The 23495-nt window shown below is 37.7% G+C and overlaps 1 protein-coding gene across 1 annotated transcript in view; it reads left to right on the forward strand.

Moving 5' to 3' along the window:
* KLHL4 (kelch like family member 4) overlaps window positions 1–15811 on the forward strand; it is a 137273-nt gene extending 121462 nt beyond the window's left edge. Inside the window, exons 10-11 of the mRNA XM_052663474.1 lie at window positions 14360–14531; window positions 15752–15811. Coding sequence (XP_052519434.1) covers window positions 14360–14531; window positions 15752–15811 — 232 coding nt within the window. The remainder of the gene's footprint in view (window positions 1–14359; window positions 14532–15751) is intronic.
* The last annotated feature ends 7684 nt before the right edge of the window (window positions 15812–23495 follow it).

Raw genomic sequence — 23495 nt, forward strand, 5'->3', positions numbered from 1 at the left:
CCGCAAATTTCACAAACTATGTGCACTACTTCTCATGGCTTTTCCTAGCCTGATACCTGAGCTATGCCACATTAGACTATCTGAGCTCTAAGCTAGGTAACACAGAAAATAACCTCTTTGTGAACAATTGAGACAGGTTAGATTGTAGATTATTAGCTCTGCTCTTCTCTCTCTGATTCAGGAAAAGGAACTGAAGGAACTGGTGCTGAACTACTGCTTTCTCCAATCCATACCATGTCTTTCTAGGAGGGAGTGGGGTAACAGCAAGTAAGAATTTCACAAAATTGCCTACTTCTTTTTCTTAAATGAGCATGGAATTTATTGCTTTGGAGCTTGACTGATTTCCAGAACTGCTACAAAGTTATCTGAGCCAGTTTCTGTTGGTTTATTCAATAATTTTTTTGTGCTAGAATAAGATACTAGAACTTCCTAGCCTACTCTCTTGCTGGTATTACTCCCTAGTTATTTAACATTGAAAACAAAATTAAAAACACATGAAAATCACCTTGAGTTGTTTGTATATTTAAAAAGTAGAGCTGAACTTGTTCTGCCCTTTATATAAATGTCCAGAAGCACAATAATGAAATTATATGTAATTACAAATGGAAAGGACCTTGAAAATCTAGTATATTCTTGTCATCTTACAGAAGTGGAAGTTGAAACCCTCTATGGTTAACTGATAAATAGTGGCTAAAGGATTTTTTTTTCATAAAAGTGAAGTTTGTAAAAGATTGGAAACCAGTCATATTTGACTTTCCAATTTATTATAAAACCAAAAGTTCACTATAGTACACTCAGTACTATTGATAGGATTAAACGTGAATATTTCCTGTTTTATTGATACAGAATTTCATTGTGTATACCAAATTCTATGCATTTACTCAGCACTTGTGTATATATACTTGATGGGAATCATGTTTCACTTTTAGAAAGGCCAAAGGAATATGGTACATGCAAGACTTGTTAAAGTTCACTGTAAGAAGTTGAGAAAATTATAGATTTTATTGAAGTTTTAAATTGCCTAGATAATTTATTGATGCTTTCTAGAGAACACAAAAAATTACAGAGAGCACACAATTCACAAAAGATTAGACCCACCTGTCTGTGAATGTATATATACTCTCAACTCATATTTGTATTCAAAAAAGTAAGTGTAATAGGAAAACATACACAGAACACTCTTTGACATAAATCATTGCAAGATCCTCTATGACCCACCTCCTATAATAATGGAAATAAAAACAAAAGTAAATAAATGGGACCTAATTAAGCTTAAAAGCTTTTGCACAACAAAGGAAACCAAAAATGAGATGGAAAAAACAGTCCTCAGAATGGGAGAAATTAATTGCAAATGTTCATGTTATTCATGAGGTTCTCAACGCAAGAATACTGGAGTGGTATGCCATTCCCTTCTCCAGTGGACCACATTTGTCAGAATTCTCCACCATGACCCGTCTGTCTTGGGTGGCCCTACAAGGCATGGCTCATAGTTTCATTGAGTTAGACAAGGCTGTGGTCCATGTGATCAGATTGGTTATTTTACTGTGACTGTGGTTTTCATTCTGTCTGCCCTCTGATGGAGAAGGATAAAAGGCTTATGATAGCTTCCTGATGGGAGAGACTGACTGGGGGGAAACTGGGTCTTGTTCTGATGGGTGGTGCCATGCTCAGTAAATCTTTAATCCAATTATCTGTTGATGGGTGGGGCTGTGTTCCCTCCCTGTTGTTTGACTTGAGACCAAACTATGGTGGAGGTAATGAAGGTAATGGCAACCTTCTTCAAAGGGTCCCATACAGGTACTGCTGCACGCAGTGCCTCCAATCCTGCAGCAGGCCACTGCTGAACAGTATGAAAAGGCAAAAAGATACAATACTGAAAGATGAACTCCGCAGGAGGGTAGGTGGAGATCAGTGGAGAAATAACTTGCAAAAGAATGAAGATACAGAGAAAAAAAAAAAAAAGCACAGAGTTGTGGATGTGACTGGTGATGGCAGTAAAGTCCGATGTTGTAACGAGCAATGCTGCGTAGTTACTTAGTTAAAGTTGCTCAGTCGTGTCCGACTCTTTGAGATCCCATGGACTGTAGCCCACCAGGCTCCTCCATCCATGGGATTCTCCAGGCAAGAATACTGGAGTGTGTTGCCATTTCCTTCTCCAGAGGATCTTCCTGATCCTGGGATTGAACCCAGGTCTCCTGCATTAGAGGCAGACGCTTTAACCTCTGAGCCACCAGGGAAGCCTAATACTGCATAGGAACATGGAATGTTAGGTCCATGAAACAAGGCAAATTGGAAGTGGTCAAACAGGAGATGGCAAGAGTGAACATTGACATTCTAGGAATCAGTGAACTAAAATGGATTGGAATGGGTGAATTTAACTCAGATGACCATTATATCTACTACTGTGGGCAGGAATCCCTTAGAAGAAATGGAGTAGCCATCATGATCAACAAAAGAGTCTGAAATATAGTACTTGGATGCAGTCTCAAAAACGACAGAGTAATCTACGTTTGTTTCCAAGGCAAACCATTCAATATCACAGTAATCCAAGTCTATTCCCCGACCAGTAATGCTGAAGTTAAATGATTCTCTAGAACTAACACTCAAGAAAGATGTCCTTTTCAATATAAGATGCTGGTATGCAAAAGTAGGTAGTCAAGAGATACCGGGAATAACAGGCAAATTTCGCCTTGGAGTACAAAACAAAGCAGGTCAAAGGCTAATAGAGTTTTCCCAAAAGAATGCACTGGTCATAGCAAACACCCTAATCCAACAACACAAGAGAAGACTCTACACATGGACATCACCAGATGGTGAATACCAAAATCATATTGATTATATTCTCTGCAGCCAAAGATGGAGAAGGTCTATACAGTCAGCAAAATCAAGACTGGGAGCTGACTGTGGCTCAGATCATGAACTTCTTTTTGCCAAATACAGACTTCAGTTGACTAAAGTAGGGGAAACCACTAGACCTTTCAGGCATGATCTAAATCAAATCCTTACAATTATACAGTGGAAGTGGCAAATAGATTCCAGGGATTAGATCTGATAGATACAGTGCCTGAAGAACTATGAATGGAGGTTCATGACATTGTACATGAGACAGTGATAAAGATCATCCCTCCCAAAAAGAAATACAAAAAGGCGAAATGGTTGTTCAAGGAGGCCTTATGCCAGGGTCCAGCCCCCGCAGGATCCAGGGAAACCCAAAGGAGAAACGGCATCGGTGATTGATTTAGAGAGAGAAGGAAAGAATGTTATAGATAAGAAAATAGTGGAGAGAAAGAGGCTGATATTTCTTGGTTTACGTAGAAAGCCAATAAAACTCTGAGACAAGAAGTTTGCCCTGTTCACGGAGGCCACAGGTGCCCTCCCGGTCTCCCGAGGGAGTGAAGACACAGAACGTCTTCCCGTTCAGGTCTTAGAAACCTGGGCAGATAAGTGAATGCAGGGAGCCCTCATGCTCCAAGCGATCGGCCTGAAAAAGAGAGGGAGAGGGAGAGGGAGAGAGAGAGAGAGAAAGAGAGAGAGAGAGAAGAAAAAACACGGGGTGACCAAGCTTCTGCGAGGCCCAAAAGCTTTATTTTTCAAAAGGTACTTTTATACCTTGCCTTATACCTAGAGGGAAATGAAAGATGCAAGGTCATACAGAGTCAGCCCAAACATTCCAGCAGTTTTGCCCTTATCAAAACCAGGATTTTTCTGCATACCTTTCCCACAAATGATGTTGTGTACAGTATCTTCTGGCCTTGGAGGCCTGTGAACATTTTATGACCCTCTTTTGATAAAGGCTGCTCAACCAGAAAACTTATTTTCCCTCAAAGTGTTTTTTCTTTATATTTTTAATCTATGTCAGCCTCAGAAAATGCCAGACAGAGTTACGTTTTTCACAGAGCAAAGGTGCAGTGAGTTACAAGAAAGAACCAGTTAGCTCAAAAGTCTGATATGGTTAAATTCAAGGCTACACTTGTTTTTCTTGCATTCTCACTATGTTAACTAATGCATTCCCAGGTGCACAGTGGATAAGAGATACGGGAACTTAGCAACAAGCATTGGCCCAATAATGAAATCCTACATCAGCACTACTCTAATAACTTTTAACTCTTTCAAAGGCTCTATGATTTAGGCTTTCCGTGCCTCTCACAGTTGGGAGGCTGTAAATAATCACATGTGTAGCTGTAAGAGTCTGGATATACCTGCCAAGCAAGCTAGAATGCTAACAGAGGGAGTTTGATTTGAAATATTCCTCTCATGTCCAGGAGACTTATTAGCTATAGCCCTAAGCTGATTTTCTCCAGAGAAAAGTGGTCAGGGTTAGCCCCCTGTTAATGTCAGAGGAGTTGGTGAAAGTCATGAAACAGTAAAACAGACAGATTCTGGTTTGGGGGTAGATGCTTGAGAAAGCCTAGGGAGCCCCTTGAGTTCTGAAGCCTTGCTTAACAGTTCTCTTCCACATGACCCTGTCATGAATGGGATCTCCCATGGCGGCTCCCGGAAGCCTTACAAATAGTAGAGAAAAGAAAAAATGTGAAATAAAAGGAAAGATATACCCATTTGAATGGAGAGTTCCAAAGAATAACAAAGAGAGAGAAGAAAGACTGTCTCAGTGATCAGTGCAAAGAAATAGAGGAAAACAGTAGAATGGGAAAGACTAGAGAACTCTTCAAGAAAATTAGAGATACCAAGGGAACTTTTCATGCAAAGATGGGCACATCTGTTAGGTCCACCTAAACAGAAGCAAAAGATATTAAGAAGAAGTGGCAAGAATACACAGAGGAACTATATAAAAAAATCATGACCCAGATAACCACAATGGTGTTATCACTCACCTAGAGCCAAACATACTGGAGTGCGAAGCCAAGTGGGCCTTAGGAAGCATCACTACGAACAAAGTTAGTGGAGGTGATGGAATTCCAGTTGAGCTATTTCAAATCTTAAAAGATGACGCTGTGAAATTGCTACACTCAATACACCAGCAAATTTGGGAAACTCAGCAGTGGCCACAAGACTGGAAAAGATCACTGTTCATTCCAATCCCAAAGAAAGGCAATGCCAAAGAATGTTCAAACTACTGCACAATTGCACTCATCTCACGTGTGAGTAAAGTAATGCTCAAAATTTGCCAAGCCAGCCTTCAATAGAACATGAACCATGAACTTCCAGGTGTTTAAGCTTGTTTTAGAAAAGGCAGAGGAACCAGAGATCAAATTGCCAACATCTACTGGATCATCAAGAGAGTTCCAGAAAAACATCTGCTTCTGCTTTAACGACTATGCCAGAGCCTTTGACTGTGTGGATCACAACAAACTCTGGAAAATTCTACGAGGGATGGGAATACAAGACTACCTGACCTGCCTCTTGAGAAATCTGTATTCAGGTCAAGAAGTAACGATTAGAACTTGACATGTAACAATGGACGGGTTCCAAATCGGGAAAGGAGTACGTCAGGGTTGTATATTGTCACCATGCTTATTTAACTTATATGCAGAGTACATCATGAGAAATGCTGCTCTGGAGGAAGCACAAGCTGGAATCAAGATTGCATGGAGAAATATCAATAAGCTCAGATATTCAGATGACACCACGCTTATGGCAGAAAGTGAAGAGAACTAAAGCGCCTCTTGATGAAAGTGAAAGAGGAGAGTGAAAAATTTAGCTTAAAGCTCAACATTCAGAAGGCTAAGATCATGGCATCTGGTCCCATCATTTCATTGCAAATAGATAGGGAAACAGTGGAAACAGTGACATACTTTATTTGGGGGGCTCCAAAATCACTGCAGATGGTGACTGCCGCCATGAAATTAAAAGATGCTTGCTCCTTGGAAGAAAAGTTAAGTCCAACCTAGACAACATAGTAAAAAGCAGAGGCATTACTTTCCCAACAAAAGTCTGTCCAGTCAAAGCTATGGTTTTCCCAGTAGCCATGTGTGGATGTGAGAATTGGGTTATAAAGAAAGCTGAGAGTCAAGGAGTTGATGCTCTTGAACTGTGGTGTTGGGGAAGACTCTTGAGAGTCCCTTGGAATGCAAGGAGATCCAACAGTCAATCCTAAAGGAAATCAGTTGGAAGAGTTGATGCTAATGGTGAGACTCCAATACTTTGGACACTGACGTGAAGAACTGACTCATTGGACAAGACCCTGATGCTGGGAAAGATTGAAAGTGGGAAGAAAAGGGGACAACAGAGGATGTGATGGTTGGATGACATCACTGACTCAATGAACATGAGTTTGAATAATCTCCAGCAGTTGGTGATGGACAGGAAGCCTGGTGTTCATGGGTTTGCACAGTGTACCCCATGACTGATTGACTGAACGGAATTGGAAATAAAGTAACTGACAAATGATTAATCTCCAAAATATGCAAGCACCTCATGCAGCTGAATATCATAAAAACAGAAAACCCAATCAAAAATTGGGCAGAAAACCTAAACAGGCATTTCTCCAAAGAAGACCTTCAACTGGATAACAAATACATGAAAAAAAAAAGTGCTCAAAATTGCTTATTATTAGAGAAATGCAAAACAGAACTATGATGTATCATTTCACACTGGTCAGAATGGCCATCAGCAAAAATCTACCAACAATAAATTCTGGAGAGAATGTGGAGAAAAGGGAATCCACTTGCACTGTTGTTGGGAATGCAAATTGATACTGCCTCTATGGAGAAATGTATGGATATTTCTCTTTAAAAAAAACAGGAGTAAAACTACCATATGACCCAGAAAATCCTACTACTGGGCATATACCCTGAGGAAACCATAATTGAAAAGACACATGTACCCCCACTGTTCATTGTAGCACTATTTACAATAGCCAGGACATGGAAGCAACCTAGATGCCCATCAACAGATGAATGAATAAAGATAATGTGGTACATATATACTATGCCATATTACCCAAACATAAAAAGGAATGAATTTGAGTAAATTCTAGTCAGATAGATGAACCTAGATCTGTTATATGAGTGAAGGAAGTTAGAAAGAAAAAACAAGTATAGTATATTAATACATATATATGTATAGAATCTAGAAAAATGTTACTGATGAAACTATTTGCAAGGCAGGAATAGAGACTCAGAGAACACATTTATGGACACAGTGGTATAAGGAGAGGGTGGGGAGAATTGAGAGAATAGCACTGAAATATATATATTCAGTTCAGTTCAGTCACTCAGAAGTGTCTGACTCTTTGTGACCCCATGAACTGCAGTACGCCAGGCCTCCCTGACCATCATCAGCTCCCGGAACCTACCCAAACTCATGTCCATTGAGTCAGTGATGCCATCCAACCATCTCATCATCTGTCGTCCCCTTCTCCTCCTACCCTTAATCTTTCCCAGCATCAGGGTCTTTTCAAATGAGTCAGTTCTTCACATCAGGTGGCCAAAGTATTGGAGTTTCAGCTTCAACATCAGTCCTTCCAATGAACACCCAGAACTGATCCTGCTTGGATCTCAAGAGTCTTCTGCAACACCACAATTCAAAAGCATCAATTCTTCGGCGCTAAGCTTTCTTTAGACTCCAACTGTCACATCCATACATGACTACTGGAAAAATCATAGCCTTGACTAAACACACATTAGTTGGCAAAGTAATGTCTCTGCTTTTCAATATGCTGTCTAGGTTGGTCATAACTTTCCTTGCAAGGAGTAAGCATCCTTTAATTTCATGGCTACAATCACCATCTGCAGTGATTTTGGAGCCAAAAATAAATAAATAAATAAAGTAAGTAAGTAAGTAAGCCACTGTTTCCACTGCTTCCCTCTCTATTTGTCATGAAGTGGTGGGACCAGTTGCTGTGATCTTAGTTTCTGAATGTTGAACTTTAAACCAACTTTTTCACTCTCCTCTTTCACTTTCATCAAGAGGCGCTTTAGTTCGCTTCACTTTCTGACATCAGGGTGGTGTCATCTGCATATCTGAGGTTATTGATATTTCTCCCAGCAATCTTGATTCCAGCTTGTGCTTCTTCCAGTCCAGCGTTTCTCATGATATACTCTGCATATAAGTTAAATAAGCAGGGTGACAATATGCAGCCTTGATGTACTCCTTTTCCTATTTGGAACCAGTCTGTTGTTCCATGTCCAGTTCTAACTGTTGCTTCCTGACATGCATACAGGTTTCTCAAGAAGCAGGTCAGGTGGTCTGGTATTCCCATCTCTTTCAGAATTTTCCACAGTTTATTGTGATCCACACAGTCAAAGGATTTGGCATAGTCAATAAAGCAGAAATAAATATTTTTCTGGAACTCTCTTGCTGTTTCAATGATCCAGCAGATGTTGGAAATTTGATATCTGATTCCTCTGCCTTTTCTAAAACAAGCTTGAACATCTGCCTTTTCTAAAACAAGCTTGAACATTTGCAAGGGCACAGTTCATATATTATTGAAGCCTGGCTTGGAGAATTTTGAGGATTACTTTACTAGTGTGTGAGATGAGTGCAATTGTGCGGTAGGGTGAACATTCCTTGGCATTTCCTTTCTTAGGGATTGGAATGAAAACTGACCTTTTTCAGTCCTGTGGCCACTGCTGAGTTTTCCAAATTTGCTGGCATATTGAGTGCAGCACTTTCACAGCATCATCTTTCAGGATTTGAATTAGCTCAACTGGAGTTCCATCGCTTCCACTAGCTTTGTTCATAGTGATGCTTCCTAAGGCCTAGTTGACTTCACATTCCAGGATGTTTGACTCTAGGTCAGGGATCTCACCATCGTGTTTAACTGGGTCTTGAAGATCTTTTTTGTACAGTTCCTCTATGTATTGTTGCCACCTCTTTAATATCTTATGCTTCTGTCAGGTCCATAACATTTTTGTCCCTTATTGAGCCCATCTTTGCATGAAAATTTCCCTTGGTATCTCTGATTTTCTTGAAGAGATCTCTAGTCTTTCCCATTCTATTGTTTTCCCCTATTTCTTTACATTGATCACTGAGGAAGTCTTTCTTATCTCTCCTTGCTATTTTCTGAAACTCTGCATTCAAATGATTATATCTTTCCTTTTCTTCTTTGTTTTTGGCTTCTTTTCTTTTCACAGCTTTTTGTAAGGCCTCCTCAGAGAGCCATTTTGCTTTTTTGCATTTCATTTCCTCGGGGATGGTCTTGATCCCTGTCTCCTGTACAATGTCACGAACCTCTGTCCATAGTTCATCAGGCACTTTGTCTATGAGATCTAGTCCCTTAAATCTATTTCTCTCTTCCACTGTATAATCATAAGGGATTTTATTTAGGTCATACCTGAATTGTCTAGTGGTTTTCTCCACTTTCTTCAATTTAAGTCTGAATTTGGCAATAAGGATATCATCATCTGAGCCACAGTCTGCTCCCAGTCTTGTTTTTGCTGACTGTATAGAGCTTCTCCATCTTTGGCTGCAAAGAATATGATCAATCTGATTTTGCTGTTGGCCATCTGGTGATGTCCATGTGTAGAGTCTTCTCTTGTGTTATTGGAAGAAGGTCTTTGTTATAACGAGTGTGTTCTCTGGCAAAACTCTATTAGTTTTTGTCTGCATCATTCCATATTCCAAGGCCAAATTTGCCTGTTTCTCCATGTGTTTCTTGAATTCCTACTTTTGTGTTCCAGTACCCTATAATGAAAAGAACATCTTTTTTGGGTGTTAATTCTAAAAGGTCTTGCAGGTCTTCATAGAACCATTCAACTTCAGCTTCTTCAGTGTTCCTGGTTGGGGCATAGACTCAGATTACCGTGATATTGAATGGTTTGCCTTGGAACAGAGATCATTCTTCATTTTTGTGATTACCGTGTAAAATAAATAGCTAATAGGAAGTGCAATGGCACCCAACTCCAGTACTCTTGCCTGGAAAATCCCATGGATGGAGGAGCCTGGTAAGCTGCAGTCCATGGGGTCGCTGAGGTTCGGACTCAACCGAGCGACTTCACTTTCACTTTTCACTTTCATGCATTGGAGAAGGAAATGGCAACCCACTCCAGTGTTCTTGCCTGGAGAATCCCAGGGACGGGGGAGCCTGATAGGCTGCCATCTATCGGGTCTCACAGAGTCGGACACGACTGAAGAGACTTAGCAGTAGCATACAACACAGGAGGAGCTCAGCATGGTGCTTTGTGACAACTTAGAAGATTGGAGTGGGGTGGGAGGTCGAGGGAGATTCAAGATGGAGGGGACATGTGGCTGATTCATTTTGATGTATGGCAGAAGTCAAGTCAGTATTGTAAAGCAATTTTCCTTTGATTAAAAACAAATAAATTTTTAAAAAATAAAAATTTTAGTAAAGGTAAATTTACCTAAGCGTAGCTTTCATTTTAAGGAAGAGTATCTAGGCATTGAATTCTATCCTTACAGTTGTAAAACTATGTATCTTTCTGTATCTAAGAATAAATATAGCTTCCTCTTTATATGACAGTTGGTAATATGAAAAACTGTATCACCTCCTATATGATAAACAGACAGTATCAGTAATTATTATATTTGGGAAAACTTGGTTTAATCAAATGTACAAAGAAACCCATGTAAAAGTAATTATTCTTTCTCAAATTCCATTAATACTTAAGTTATATTGGAGTAGTAAATTCACAAGGAGAGGTCAAAGAGTGATATTGATATAATAAATTCATATTGTTCTTTACAATGGTATTAAAAGTTGTCTAGAAGGGTTTTATACAAAATAAGCAATATTATTCAAAATTATATCTAGTAAATAAAAAGTAATGAAGGTTTGTCACTATGAAAATCAAACCTGACTTCACAAAAATTTCATCTAAAATGAAAGCTAAGTCATATATAGAAGTCATATAAACAAGTAATACTCCCAGCTCTTATAATAGCCATTTTCTTTTAATAAATTCAAATTAGTAAAAAATTTTCTTTCTGGAATACTAAAGTCTTATGTTTTTGTCTATTTCAGTGTTGGAAGCTTTTTGTTTTATCTTAGTGGTTTAGCTTGTGTTGCATTTACTTGGTTTCTTATATCTAAATGTATTGGATTATGAAGTTAGCTTTAGTCTATAAAGCATACATTTCATAAGGAAAAAATCTAGACTACATAAAAAAGTTTAATTAAATCACCTTCCTCTATTTCATTATTATGCCTGCATTTTCCTGGCTTTACTTAGAATGCCTGCAATTGTGTAATTCTATGTTGAGACCTGAAAAAGAGAGTAATTTGTCTGCATTCTAGCACTATGAAATTAGCCTTACAATAATATGAGGTGTCTAAACCAATTTCAATAGGCATTTACACATACAACTAGGAAAATATAAACTCACGGGAGGAAGCTGGATATACAGTTCATAATTCAGGCTACAAAATTAAATAGTTATCAACATATCATAACTAATTTTTATTTATTGATATAATTATATTTCCAAATATGCCACTTTTAATTTAATTTTTAATGGGAAAAAAGCACTTCATGCATATCAAAAATCGTATAGTATACTAGTTAAAAGCACTAGATTTGGAGTCAGAAAGATCTGGGTGCAAATCCCAGATCTGTTATTTGCAAGTTATGGGACTTTGACCCAGTTACTTTACCCCTCTAAACAGTTTTCTCATATGAAAAGTGGGAATAATCAACCTCATAGGGTACAGAATAAAAAGTGTGTTGCCTGGCACATATTAAGTACTTAATGGAAGCTAGTTGCTGGTATTATTTTGTTTGTATTATTTTATAATTAGTATTATTATTACTATCATTATCCCCTTATTGGCATTTTATTTGAAAAGATATTGAAGAAATAATTAGTGTTAAAGTATAATTTTTGAAAAGTTATGCCTTTGATACAAATATGAGTAACATGTCAAATGTTTTGTGTAATTCATTAATTAATGTGGTAACTCATAAGGTATTCAAATTATTTCAAAAAATCTTTGAAGAAAATACATAAAAACAGTTAGGAAAATGGTGAATAATGCTGTAAAAATTGTTCATAGATGCAAGAGTAGTTAGTATCCTATAGAGAATAAAACAGTATTTGGGAGGGTCATCATTTGGGGTTAGAAATTAATTCTATCTCTATCAAGCAAAATTTATTTTATTGTTATGTATAGGAATGACAAGAAAGTTCAGTTTTCTACAACTTAATTTCTGCACTTATAGAGTTGTAAAATAGTCTTGTCAGTAGAAAGTCAAAGATGCACACTATGGAATTAGATAATTCTCATTTCCATATCCTAGACAATATTCCTGAAACTCTTTTTCTACTCAGACATCAACAGCTTACTATAGGAGATTCATCCAGTTAATTAAGATAATCATTTAAATTAAAGTTTTCTAAAACCATCACGTAAACTTATGATGGCTGGGTCAGGGATTACCATTTCTATAGCGTTGATGAGAAAACTGTGGCAAAGAAGTCAAGCAAATTATCCGTCATTACACCATGTGGAGGAATAAGTCTATGACCAATTCTCCTTACTTATGTCTGCATTTTATTTCCACTAGAATATATATACTTATAACCAAAGTAAGGAGAAACCAAAAAGCAAAAGAGAAACAAAACTGGAGAAACAGGTGCTGTTTAATTTGAAGGTGATGTAGTGGTTAACTTTTTCTTTAATAATTGCTCCTGTGTGTCCTTACAGATAATAACAAAGGTGACAATTTTCTTTCTTCAAAAGATTCTACATTCTTCAAACCTCTCATTAATCAAGCAGTGTCCAGATATTATTAACATTAACCACATTTTTGAACATTTATTATCATGTATATGCAGAAAAATCTTGGGCTCTGGATGCCCGTCTATAAAAGAATCCTGTGAGCCCTGGTTCACCAGTCATACATGTGTGTAGTTGTATGAGTGTACTCTGTTAGATGAATGCAGCATCAACTAATAATAGCAATTGTGTTGAAGATTCAGCTTAGCTAAAACACATAGCTGTGGATCTTTAGGTTGTGGGTTTCAGTATAACATCATAATTTAAGGTGAAATCCTTCATGACACTCAACAATATGTGGTGGATATTGAGGATATCTTAATTATTGTTGATTTCAGATATTATTGAAAATATTACTGGATGTGAAGACCAAGTTCAAGTGAAAGCTGGGGTTATATGATTTAGATTACGATTAAACAAGGAAAAACAGAAATCAGATGAGTAATACAAATATAAGGAAATTAACAGACGGTAATAAATGAAAATATATTTAGTAAAATAAATGTTTTCATTGGAATTTACAAATAGGCCAGTATAAGATCAGAGAAAATTTACACATATAACTGTATAAGTTTTTTTGTTCACTGTGTTTTAAAACTATTTAAACCTTTTTTCTATAATAGAGAAACTTTTTAAAATTCAGTTTAATTTGTTTATTTAATTTTGGCTGTATTGGATCTTCTTTGTTGAACATGAGCTTTCCCTAGTTGTGGAGGTTGGGAGCTGCTCTTCACTGTGGTGTGCTGGCTTCTCGTTGCAGTGGTTTCTCTTGTCTGGGAGCGCAGGCTCCAGGCTCGAGGGCTTCAGTAGTTGCAGCATGTGAATTTCAGTAGTTGTGGCTCCTGGGCCCTAGAGCTCAAGCTCCATAGTTGTGTCCCATGAGCTTGACTGCCCCGTGGCATGTGAACTCTGCCCAGACTTGGAGATCAAACCTGTGTCCCCCACACTGGCAGGTGGATTCTTAACTACTAGGACCATGAGGGAAGTTCTGTTCTACTTCTTTTAGATTTTATTATTATGTATTGGGTTCAAATTTTAGGAAATAATTCCTGGAGAAGATTTTAATTAATACAGATTACTGAATGCTCTGTCATTTTGCTTACAAAATATATTTGGGGATGAGGAATCAATTACAAATTAAAATGTAAATAAAAATCCCAGGGTCCTGTGAAGATGAATAAGAACTTTCATAGAAGAAAGAATAAGAATAAGAAAAATAATAAGACTGTGGTCACTGTAACTACAAAGAGTATTAAAACCATGGTAAAACCATGGTAACCATAGTTTATATAACAAAAAGGCAATTATATTCTGATTTACTTAAAATGTGAGCTCTCATAAACAAGATCAGGTATCACATGTATAACTTTGATAAAGAATAAGACAAAAATGTGTTCCAACCATCATACTAAATGGCAAAGAGGGCATTTTTCACATAACGTTGAGATGCCAATGTGTGGTTTCCTCAGAAAATCTGAGAACTGATCAAAGAAATGCATGGCATTTTTTAAAGGAAATTCACTTTCACTATACTTTGAGTGTCCTCTGGTGGCTGAAGAGAATTCTGTCATAGCCTTACTATTTATTACTCTGATTACATTTGCTATTTATAAGGTATTATTAAATTTCTTTTTATTAGATAAGTATATATTTTATTAATGTATATTATTTTTAATTTTCACACTGTATAATTTTCTTTTCAATTGTCTGCCTGAACTTCTTAAGGTATGATCCAAAAAATGATTCATGGTCAACTGTGGCACCTCTGAGTGTTCCTCGAGATGCTGTTGCTGTATGTCCTCTTGGAGACAGACTCTATGTGGTTGGAGGATATGATGGACATACCTATTTGAACACTGTTGAATCGTATGATGCACAGAAAGATGAATGGAGAGAGGTACTCTCAATTTAAGTATCCAAATTTATATATTTCAAGTTTTAATTCAAAAATTAAAAAATATATTTGGAATTTATCCCATTCTCTTCCACTTTAGGGCTGAATCAAATTCTTTTAGTGAAATTTATTGCATGTGCTTTATTTAGCTATACAGAATTATTAATTGAGCTGTTTGATCATTAGTAGAATCCATCAGTATTTATATAAAGTGAGGACAAGACATTTTCTAAGCTTCATGGACTCATTCCTTTCATAGAAAAGTGAATCAGATTCAATAATCCAAGAGCTTTACTCTCTAAACAACTTTTTATGTGTGTATTTTGACTTGAGAAGCAAGGAATAATATCTTTATCTACAATTGTCTGTCCCTTCTTATTGACTGGTGCCCAGGAGAAAAATCTTTCAGTCTCCTCCTTATAGAGATTCTACAAATTGCAACACTCTTAACTACGAATTAGTCATTCAGGGATTTGGTGCAAGGTAAAAGACTGGAATTAAACCCTCTAAAGAGTTCTGGGTATCAACAGAAGAAATTCTAGGGAAAATATTAATATAAGAAGGGGCACAGAAAGAACGTGGGTTTCTATCTCTTTACTCCAACAATATGATTCATTATGACCCTCAGAAATACTCAAGTTCTGCCATATAGTTAGCTCTTAAATTTACAATGGTTAGGACCAGCTTAGAAATAAAAAGAAATATTTAGCAAACAGGGATGTTGGTCAAATATGATAAAAAATGTTTTTTTAACCTTGTGTAAATTACTTTTCAGAAAATTATAGACAAGTAGTTAAGAGATGTAGATTCTATTCCAGGTATTTCACTGTTTCATTGTGTGACCTTGCAAAGGGTGAAAGAGAACAACTAGATAAACAGATTATAACTACTATATCCCTAATTATTTTCATTCATTTTCTTGCTTACCCCTAACAAAAACATTGAAGGATGAGTGTTATTAGTTTCAATTTTTTAAGTGAGAAAATTACAAGAGAGGTGAAACTTAACCAAGATCACCTGTCCGTCAAACTCAGATCTACTGCATTTTAAAGACTATGCTGTCTCCACATTGGAATGTTATCTGGGCTGCATTCTCCATTATCTTTATACAAGATGAAGGCTGGGCCAGAACAGCTGAGGATTTTTTCAGCTCCAATATATTATGCCAAAGATAGAGTTCATTCAAACAGCATTGCTTTCTTTATTTTTGTTTTCTGCATTAGGAAGTTCCTGTTAACATTGGAAGAGCTGGTACATGTGTTGTGGTGGTGAAGCTACCATAAACTATCTTTATCAAAGGGGAGGAAACCAAATAATTTCAAGAAATGGAGTAGGAAGAGACGAGGAAGAAGAAACATGTCCTTTCCTTCGATAAGTAATCAAACATGAAATTTCTTGTGTCATTTTAATGTATAGTTATAAATGCTCTCATTTGTGAAGCCAAAGTACATTTTTGAACATAAATTACATATGGGTGTTTAGTGTATATCTTGTTGCAGTTAATATAAATGAAAAGCCAGTAGTCTAGGTTTAGCCTTGTTATTTTAAAATGTTAAAAATGCTTCAGGGAAATTGATAGTGACCAAAGTATTGAATGTTATAAAAGTATGGGTAATTTTAAGTTAGGAGTCTGATAAGTTAAAAATATTTTCTATTTAAAAAAAAATAAGCACCCTATCATTTGGAACATAACTAATATAAAAGATCTAAAGCTCAAATTATAACATTTGATTTACAGTAAGACATCATCCTCATATTCAAACAGTATCCCAAATAGCTAAATAGTACCTCACATTTACCAAGAGGTAAAAAATCGGTTAAAAAAAAGCTCAGACATAATTTGTTATGCTGTTCACAGTATGTTAAAATTTTCACAGACATTCTTTTTACAGTATCATCTTTCAAAGCACGCATAAAGATTTGGTAATTCCTTAACATGTTGTCTTGTTAGATTTGTTACCAGTAAAATATTATTGTAATTAAATAAACACAATCTATACAATACAGTGGTGACTATCTATCATATTGATGCAAGCTTTGACCTTAGCTTTTGAGTGTCAGGACCTCACTTATATAGACATTAATATTATCCTTAAATATTTCTGCAAACTCTTGTAACACCTGTCATTGTAAACAAGTTTTCAAAATCAAAGAAATTTTGAAACAGTAGTAAAATTGAGATATTCTGCAATATTAACACATGGAAACACCAAAATATTCAATATTCGTGGTTAATTCTATATCCTTTATGTACCAGTACATGCTTTTATGTTAATTTTGTATTTATCCAGTAAAGAATGTTAAGGATATATGTACTCAAAAAGTCTTTGAAGTAAAAAACAACAAAAAACCTAACTGGGTAGTATTTTACTTTTAAATTCTTACTTCCATGTTCAATTATAAAAAATATTTAAGAAAATGTTTAAAAAAAACTTCTTTATGACAGTAACTTTTCAAGTAAATTACTATTTTAGAATTTCTGCAATATGTTCTTTTAAATGGACTTTGTATTGTAGTATGTGAAACCAACAAATAAAATCCAGAGATGCTTATAAAATGTACTACCTTTTAAGTTTTACAAAAGAGCAACATAAACGTATGAAGATACTTGTGCTTTGACAAACTGAATTTAAATAAAATCTATTTCCTCTGGTTATAAAGAGTGTGGCTTTAAATTATGTCAAATGCACTTTTAATTGGCCTTTTAATATTTAAAGTTCCAATAGCTAAAATATTTAAATATGAAAAGAAAATTCTCCTGTTTTGTTTCTTATTTCTGCCATTCATTGTCTTTAACTCTAAATAAAGAGCTATAGACATCTTGAGTTCTAAGGGTAGAGGTGGAAGCACAGAGATGCTATAAACACACACACACCACAGAGTTCCGCTGGATTTTAAATTCATACCTTATCTAAGTCAATGCAGAGGTAGAGTTACTTTTATCTGCAAAGTTTAACCTGTCAAGTAAAACTGGAATATGAGCCAGTGGGAAAAACAAAATCAGAGGACCTATCATAGCCAGTGGCGAATGCTCCACTTCTGGGACTATATTTAAAGGAAATGAAAACACTAACTTGAAAAGATATCTGCATCCTCATGTTCAGAGAAGCATTAATTACAATGACCAAGATATGGAAACAACCTAAGTGTCCATTGATGGATGAATGGATAAAGACACTGGGGTCTGTCTACCTACCTATCTATACAATGGAATATTATTTTGCCATAACAATGAGGAGATCCTACCATTTCAATAACATGGATAAATCTAGAAAGAATTATGCTGAGTGAAATAAGTCAGAGAAAAACAAAGTATTACTTTATGATCTCACATGTGGAGTCTAAGCAAAAAAAGACAAAAAAGCCAAACTCATAGAAAAACATATCAGACATGTGGTTACTAAAGGCAGAGGGTGGATGAAAGAGGAATTGGAGGAAGGTGGTCAAAAGGTACAATTTTCCAGTTAAGATGTGTTTGTGTGTTAGTTGCTCAGTTGTGTCTGACTCTGTGTCCCTGTGGAATGTAGCTTGCCAAGCTCCTCTGTCCATGGAATTCTCCAAGTAAGAATACTGGAGTGGGTACACATTCCCTTCTTCAGGGGATCTTCCCAACCCAGAGATGGAACTTGCATCTCCTGCATTGCAGGCGAATTTTTCATGAGCTACCAGGGAAGTCCCAGTTATAATATAAATAAGTACTAAGACTATAATGTACAATGCAATGATTATAGTTAACACTTTGTTATTTCATACATAGGGAAAGTTTTTAAGAAGTTAAGTCCTGTGTTCTCACACAAGGAAATTTTTTTTTCTTTTTCTTCTTTCTTTTCTCTTTATTATATTTATTTGAAATGATGGATGTTAGCTGAGCCTATTGCAATAACCATTTCACAATATATATAAATTAAGTCATCATGCAGTATGCCTTAAACTTATACAGTGATGTATTCATTATGTATCAATAAGAGTAGAAAAAATATTGTGCTTGGGCCTCTATGGCTTAGTTGGGCTGCTAAATCTGAGCAGATCTGAGCAGTCAGAATGGAGAGCTGCAGAGGCTTAGAGTACTAAAGCACAAATTCACCTGCTTTAGTCAAATCTAGTTGGAGAAGGGAGTCACAGGGGCAGCCTCCTGCTACCATGACATGATGGAAATGACCTATCAGTCTGGCTTAAGGTAACACAGATAAGAAAGGGAATTGCTGATTTATAAACTGTTTCAAGAAGTGTAACCACTGATACATTTAGACATTATACTCATATTGGAAAGAAAATATTTATTTTTCTTTAATCACTATAAACTTACTCTCAGGTTACCACCACTTTGCAGCCCTCAGCCTATATTATGAAGACTCTCCAGACGGTTACTTTCTCATTATTTCTACGGGGACTGCATGAACTTCTAAATACCTTCTATACTGCACAGGAGCTGAAGGAGACTCTAGGGCACTAAACTCAGGTCCTCTCTCTGCCTAACTATGCCATCCATCAACTTGATTCAGATTTGGTTGCTGGTACATTTTAATATGGAGGGAACACTGAAAAGAAGTCTCTCCTGTAGTCCCAAATGGAGTAGAGAAGTAAAACTCTAATTTTGGATTTTCTCTTAAACTCTCTAACAAGTTTCTCACCCCAAGATCTTATTTTGAGAAAAGAAAAAAAGACTATAAAACATACATTTCTTCAGCTGTCATCTTTGTCTTACCACAGGTACCTGAAGTAAGTTAACTGAAGAAGAGGGACAGATTTTTCAGTTACTTTCGCATTCCTGTTATAATACTAATCTGCTCCCTTTACAGACACACACACATACACATTGCATATACAAACAATGGGAGAAATGCATATATCTAGCAAAATACTGGAATCTCATACATGATACATGTTAAAAGGTAAAACACATTAATAGCCTTCAAAAATAATACTTCAGTGTCACAAGTATTTATTAAGGATCTACTGTGTCTTAGGCCCTAGTAATATGCATATAAATTATGACTAAGTCTATGAAATCTCTACCAAATACAGGTCCATATAATTTATATTATATTCTAAGTAATGAAGAATCAATCTGATTTCGGTGTTGACCATCTGGTGATGTCCATGTGTAGAGTCTTCTCTTGTGTTGTTGGAAGAGGGTGTTTGCTATGACCAGTGCATTTTCTTGGCAAAACTCTATTAGTCTTTTCCCTGCTTCATTCTGTATTCCAAGGCCAAATTTGCCTGTTACTCCAGGTGTTTCTTGACTTCCTACTTTTGCATTCCAGTCCCCTATAATGAAAAGGACATCTTTTTTGGGTGTTAGTTCTAAAAGATCTTGTAGGTCTTCATAAAACCGTTCAACTTCAGCTTCTTCAGCGTTACTGGTTGGGGCATAGACTTGGATAACTGTGATATTGAATGGTTTGCCTTGGAGACGAACAGAGATGATTCTGTCGTTTTTGAGATTGCATCCAAGTACTGCATTTCGAACTCTTTTGTTGACCATGATGGCTACTCCATTTCTTCTGAGGGATTCCTGCCTGCAGTAGTAGATGTAACGGTCATCTGAGTTAAATTCACCCATTCTAGTCCATTTTAGTTCGCTGATTCCTAGAATGTCGACATTCACCGTTGTCATCTCTTGTTTGACCACTTCCAATTTGCCTTGATTCATGGACCTGACATTCCAGGTTCCTATGCAATATTGCTCTTTACAGCATTCGATCTTGCTTCTATCACCAGTCACATCCACAACTGGGTATTGTTTTTGCTTTGGCTCCATCCCTTCATTCTTTCTGGAGTTATTTCTCCACTGACCTCCAGTAGCATATTGGGCACCTACTGACCTGGGGAGTTCCTCTTTTGGTATCCTATCATTTTGCCTTTTCATACTGTTCATGGGGTTCTCAAGGCAAGAATACTGAAGTGGCTTGCCATTCCCTTCTCCAGTGGACCACATTCTGTCAGGCCTCTCCACCATGACCCGCCCATCTTGGGTTGCCCCACGGGCATGGCTTGGTTTCATTGAGTTAGACAAGGCTGTGGTCCTAGTGTGATCAGACTGACTAGTTTTCTGTGAGTATGGTTTCAGTGTGTCTGCCCTCTGATGCCCTCTTGCAACACTTACCATCTTACTTGGGTTTCTCTTACCTTGGTGTGGGGTATCTGCTCACGGCTGCTCCAGCAAGGCACAGCCACTGCTCCTTACCTTGAATGAGGGGTATCTCCTTACCGCCACCATTCCTGACCTTCAACGTGGGATAGCTCCTCTAGGCCCTCCTGTGCTGCATAGCCACCACTCCTCGGGTTGCTCCTCCTGGCCGCCAGCCCTGGCCTTGGGCGTGGGTGGCTCCTCCCAGCTGCTGCCCCTGGCCTCGGGCTCGGGGTGGCTCCTCAAGGTCACCACCCCTGGCCTCGGGCACGAGGTGGCTTCTCCTGGCCACCCCTGATCTTGGACGTGGGGTGTCTCCTCCAGGCCGCCACTGGCCTCGGACTTGAAGCCAAAAATGGAGAAGCTCTATACAGTCAACAAAAATAAGACTGGGAGCTGACTGTGGCTCAGATCATGAACTCCTTATTGCCAAATTCAGACTTAAATTGAAGAAAGTAGGGAAAACTGCTAGAGCATTCAGGTATGACCTAAATCAAATCCCTTATGATATACAGTGGAAGTGAAAAATAGATTTAAGGGCCTGGATCTGATAGATACAGTGCCTGATGAACTATGGAATGAGGTTCATGACACTGTACAGGAGACAGGGATCAAGACCATCCCCATGGAAAAGAAATGCAAAAAAAGCAAAATGGCTGCCTGAGGAGGCCTTACAAATAGCTGTGAAAAGAAGAGAGGTGAAACGCAAAGGCGAAAAGCAAAGATATAATCATCTGAATGCAGAGTTCCAAAGAAGAGCAAGAAGAGATAAGAAAGCCTTCTTCAGAGATCAATGCAAAGAAATAGAGGAAAACAACAGAATGGGAAAGACTAGAGATCTCTTCAAGAAAATTAGAGGTACCAAGGGAACATTTCATGCAAAGATGGGCTTGATAAAGGACAGAAATGATCTGGACCTAACAGAAGCAGAAGATATTAAGAAGAGGTGGCAAGAATACATGGAAGAACTGTACAAAAAAGATCTTCACGACCCAGATAATCATGATGATGTGATCACTCATCTAGAGCCAAACATCTTGGGATGTGAAGTCAAGTGGGCCTTAGAAAGCATCACTATGAACAAAGCTAGTGGAGGTGATGGAATTCGAGTTGAGCTATTTCAAATCCTGAAAGATGATGCTGTGTAAGTGCTGCACTAAATATGCCAGCAAGTTTGGAAAACTCAGCAGTGGCCACAGGACTGGAAAAGGTCAGTTTTCATTCCAATTCCAAAGAAAGGCAATGTCAAAGAATGCTCAAACTACCGCACAATTGCACTCATCTCACACGCTAGTAAAGTAATGCTCAAAATTCTCCAAGCCAGGCTTCAGTGATACATGAACCATGAACTCCCTGATGTTCAAGCTGGTTTTAGAAAAGGCAGAGGAACCAGAGATCAAATTGCCAACATCCGCTGGATCATGGAAAAAACAAGAGAGTTCCAGAAGAGCACCTATTTCTGCTTTATTGACTATGCCAAAGCCTTTGACTGTGTGGATCACAATAAACTGTGGAAAATTCTTAAAGAGATGGGAATACCAGACCACCTGACCTGCCTCTTGAGATATCTGTATGCAGGTCAGGAAGCAACAGTTAGAACTGGACATGGAACAACAGACTGGTTCCAAATAGGAAAAGGAGTACATCAAGGCTGTATATTGTCACCCTGCTTATTGAACTTCTATGCAGAGTACATCATGAGAAACGATGGACTGGAAGAAACACAAGCTGGAATCAAGACTGCCGGGAGAAATATCAATAACCTCAGATATGCAGATGACATCACCCTTATGGCAGAAAGTGAAGAGGAACTAAAAAGCCTCTTGATGAAAGTGAAAGAGGAGAGTGAAAAAGTTGGCTTAAAGCTCAACATTCAGAAAACGAAGATCATGGCATCCAGTCCCATCACTCCATGGGAAATAGATGGGGAAACAGTGTCAGACTTTATTTTTTGGGGCCCCAAAATTACTGCAGATGGTGACTGCAGCCATGAAATTAAAAGACGCTTACTCCTTGGAAGAAAAGTTATGACCAACCTAGATAGTATATTCAAAAGCAGAGACATTACTTTGCCGACTAAGGTCCGTCTAGTCAAGGCTATGGTTTTCCCTGTGGTCATGTATGAATGTGAGAGTTGGACTGTGAAGAAGGCTGAGCGCCAAAGAATTGATGCTTTTGAACTGTGGTGTTGGAGAAGGCTCTTGAGAGTCCCTTGGACTGCAAGGAGATCCAACCAGTCCATTCTGAAGGAGATCAACCCTGGGATTTCTTTGGAAGGAATGATGCTAAAGCTGAAGCTCCAGTACTTTGGCCACCTCATGCGAAGAGTTGACTCATTGGAAAAGACTCTGATGTTGGGAGGGATTGGGGACAGGAGGAGAAGGGGACGACAGAGGATGAGATGGCTGGATGGCATCATGGACTCAATGGACGTGAGTCTAAGTGAACTCCGGGAGTTGGTGATGGACAGGGAAGCCTGGCGTGCTGCGATTCATGGGGTCACAAAGAGTCAGACATGACTGAGCGACTGAACTGAACTAAACTGAATGAAGAATCAGTATTTGATGGTCTTTCCTCTACAAAGGCAACTGCAATTTCCAAATTCACGTATCATCTAAGGTCATGGAGATCCTCATACAAACACCCTGATTCCACAAGCTATATTCAGTATCTATCTGAGTGGTTAAATAATCCTATCTGGACCATAATTAACTAGACCTTGCCAGAATACATACAGGTTCTGGCCCTTGGAGAATAACTAGTCTTATTGAAGATCAGGCCTGAAAACACATAGTCAGAAGACTTTGAGAAAATGATGTAAGCAAAATGGTGGCATA

The sequence above is a fragment of the Budorcas taxicolor genome, chromosome X (assembly GCF_023091745.1).
Source record: "Budorcas taxicolor isolate Tak-1 chromosome X, Takin1.1, whole genome shotgun sequence".
NCBI classification, from domain to species: domain Eukaryota; kingdom Metazoa; phylum Chordata; class Mammalia; order Artiodactyla; family Bovidae; genus Budorcas; species Budorcas taxicolor.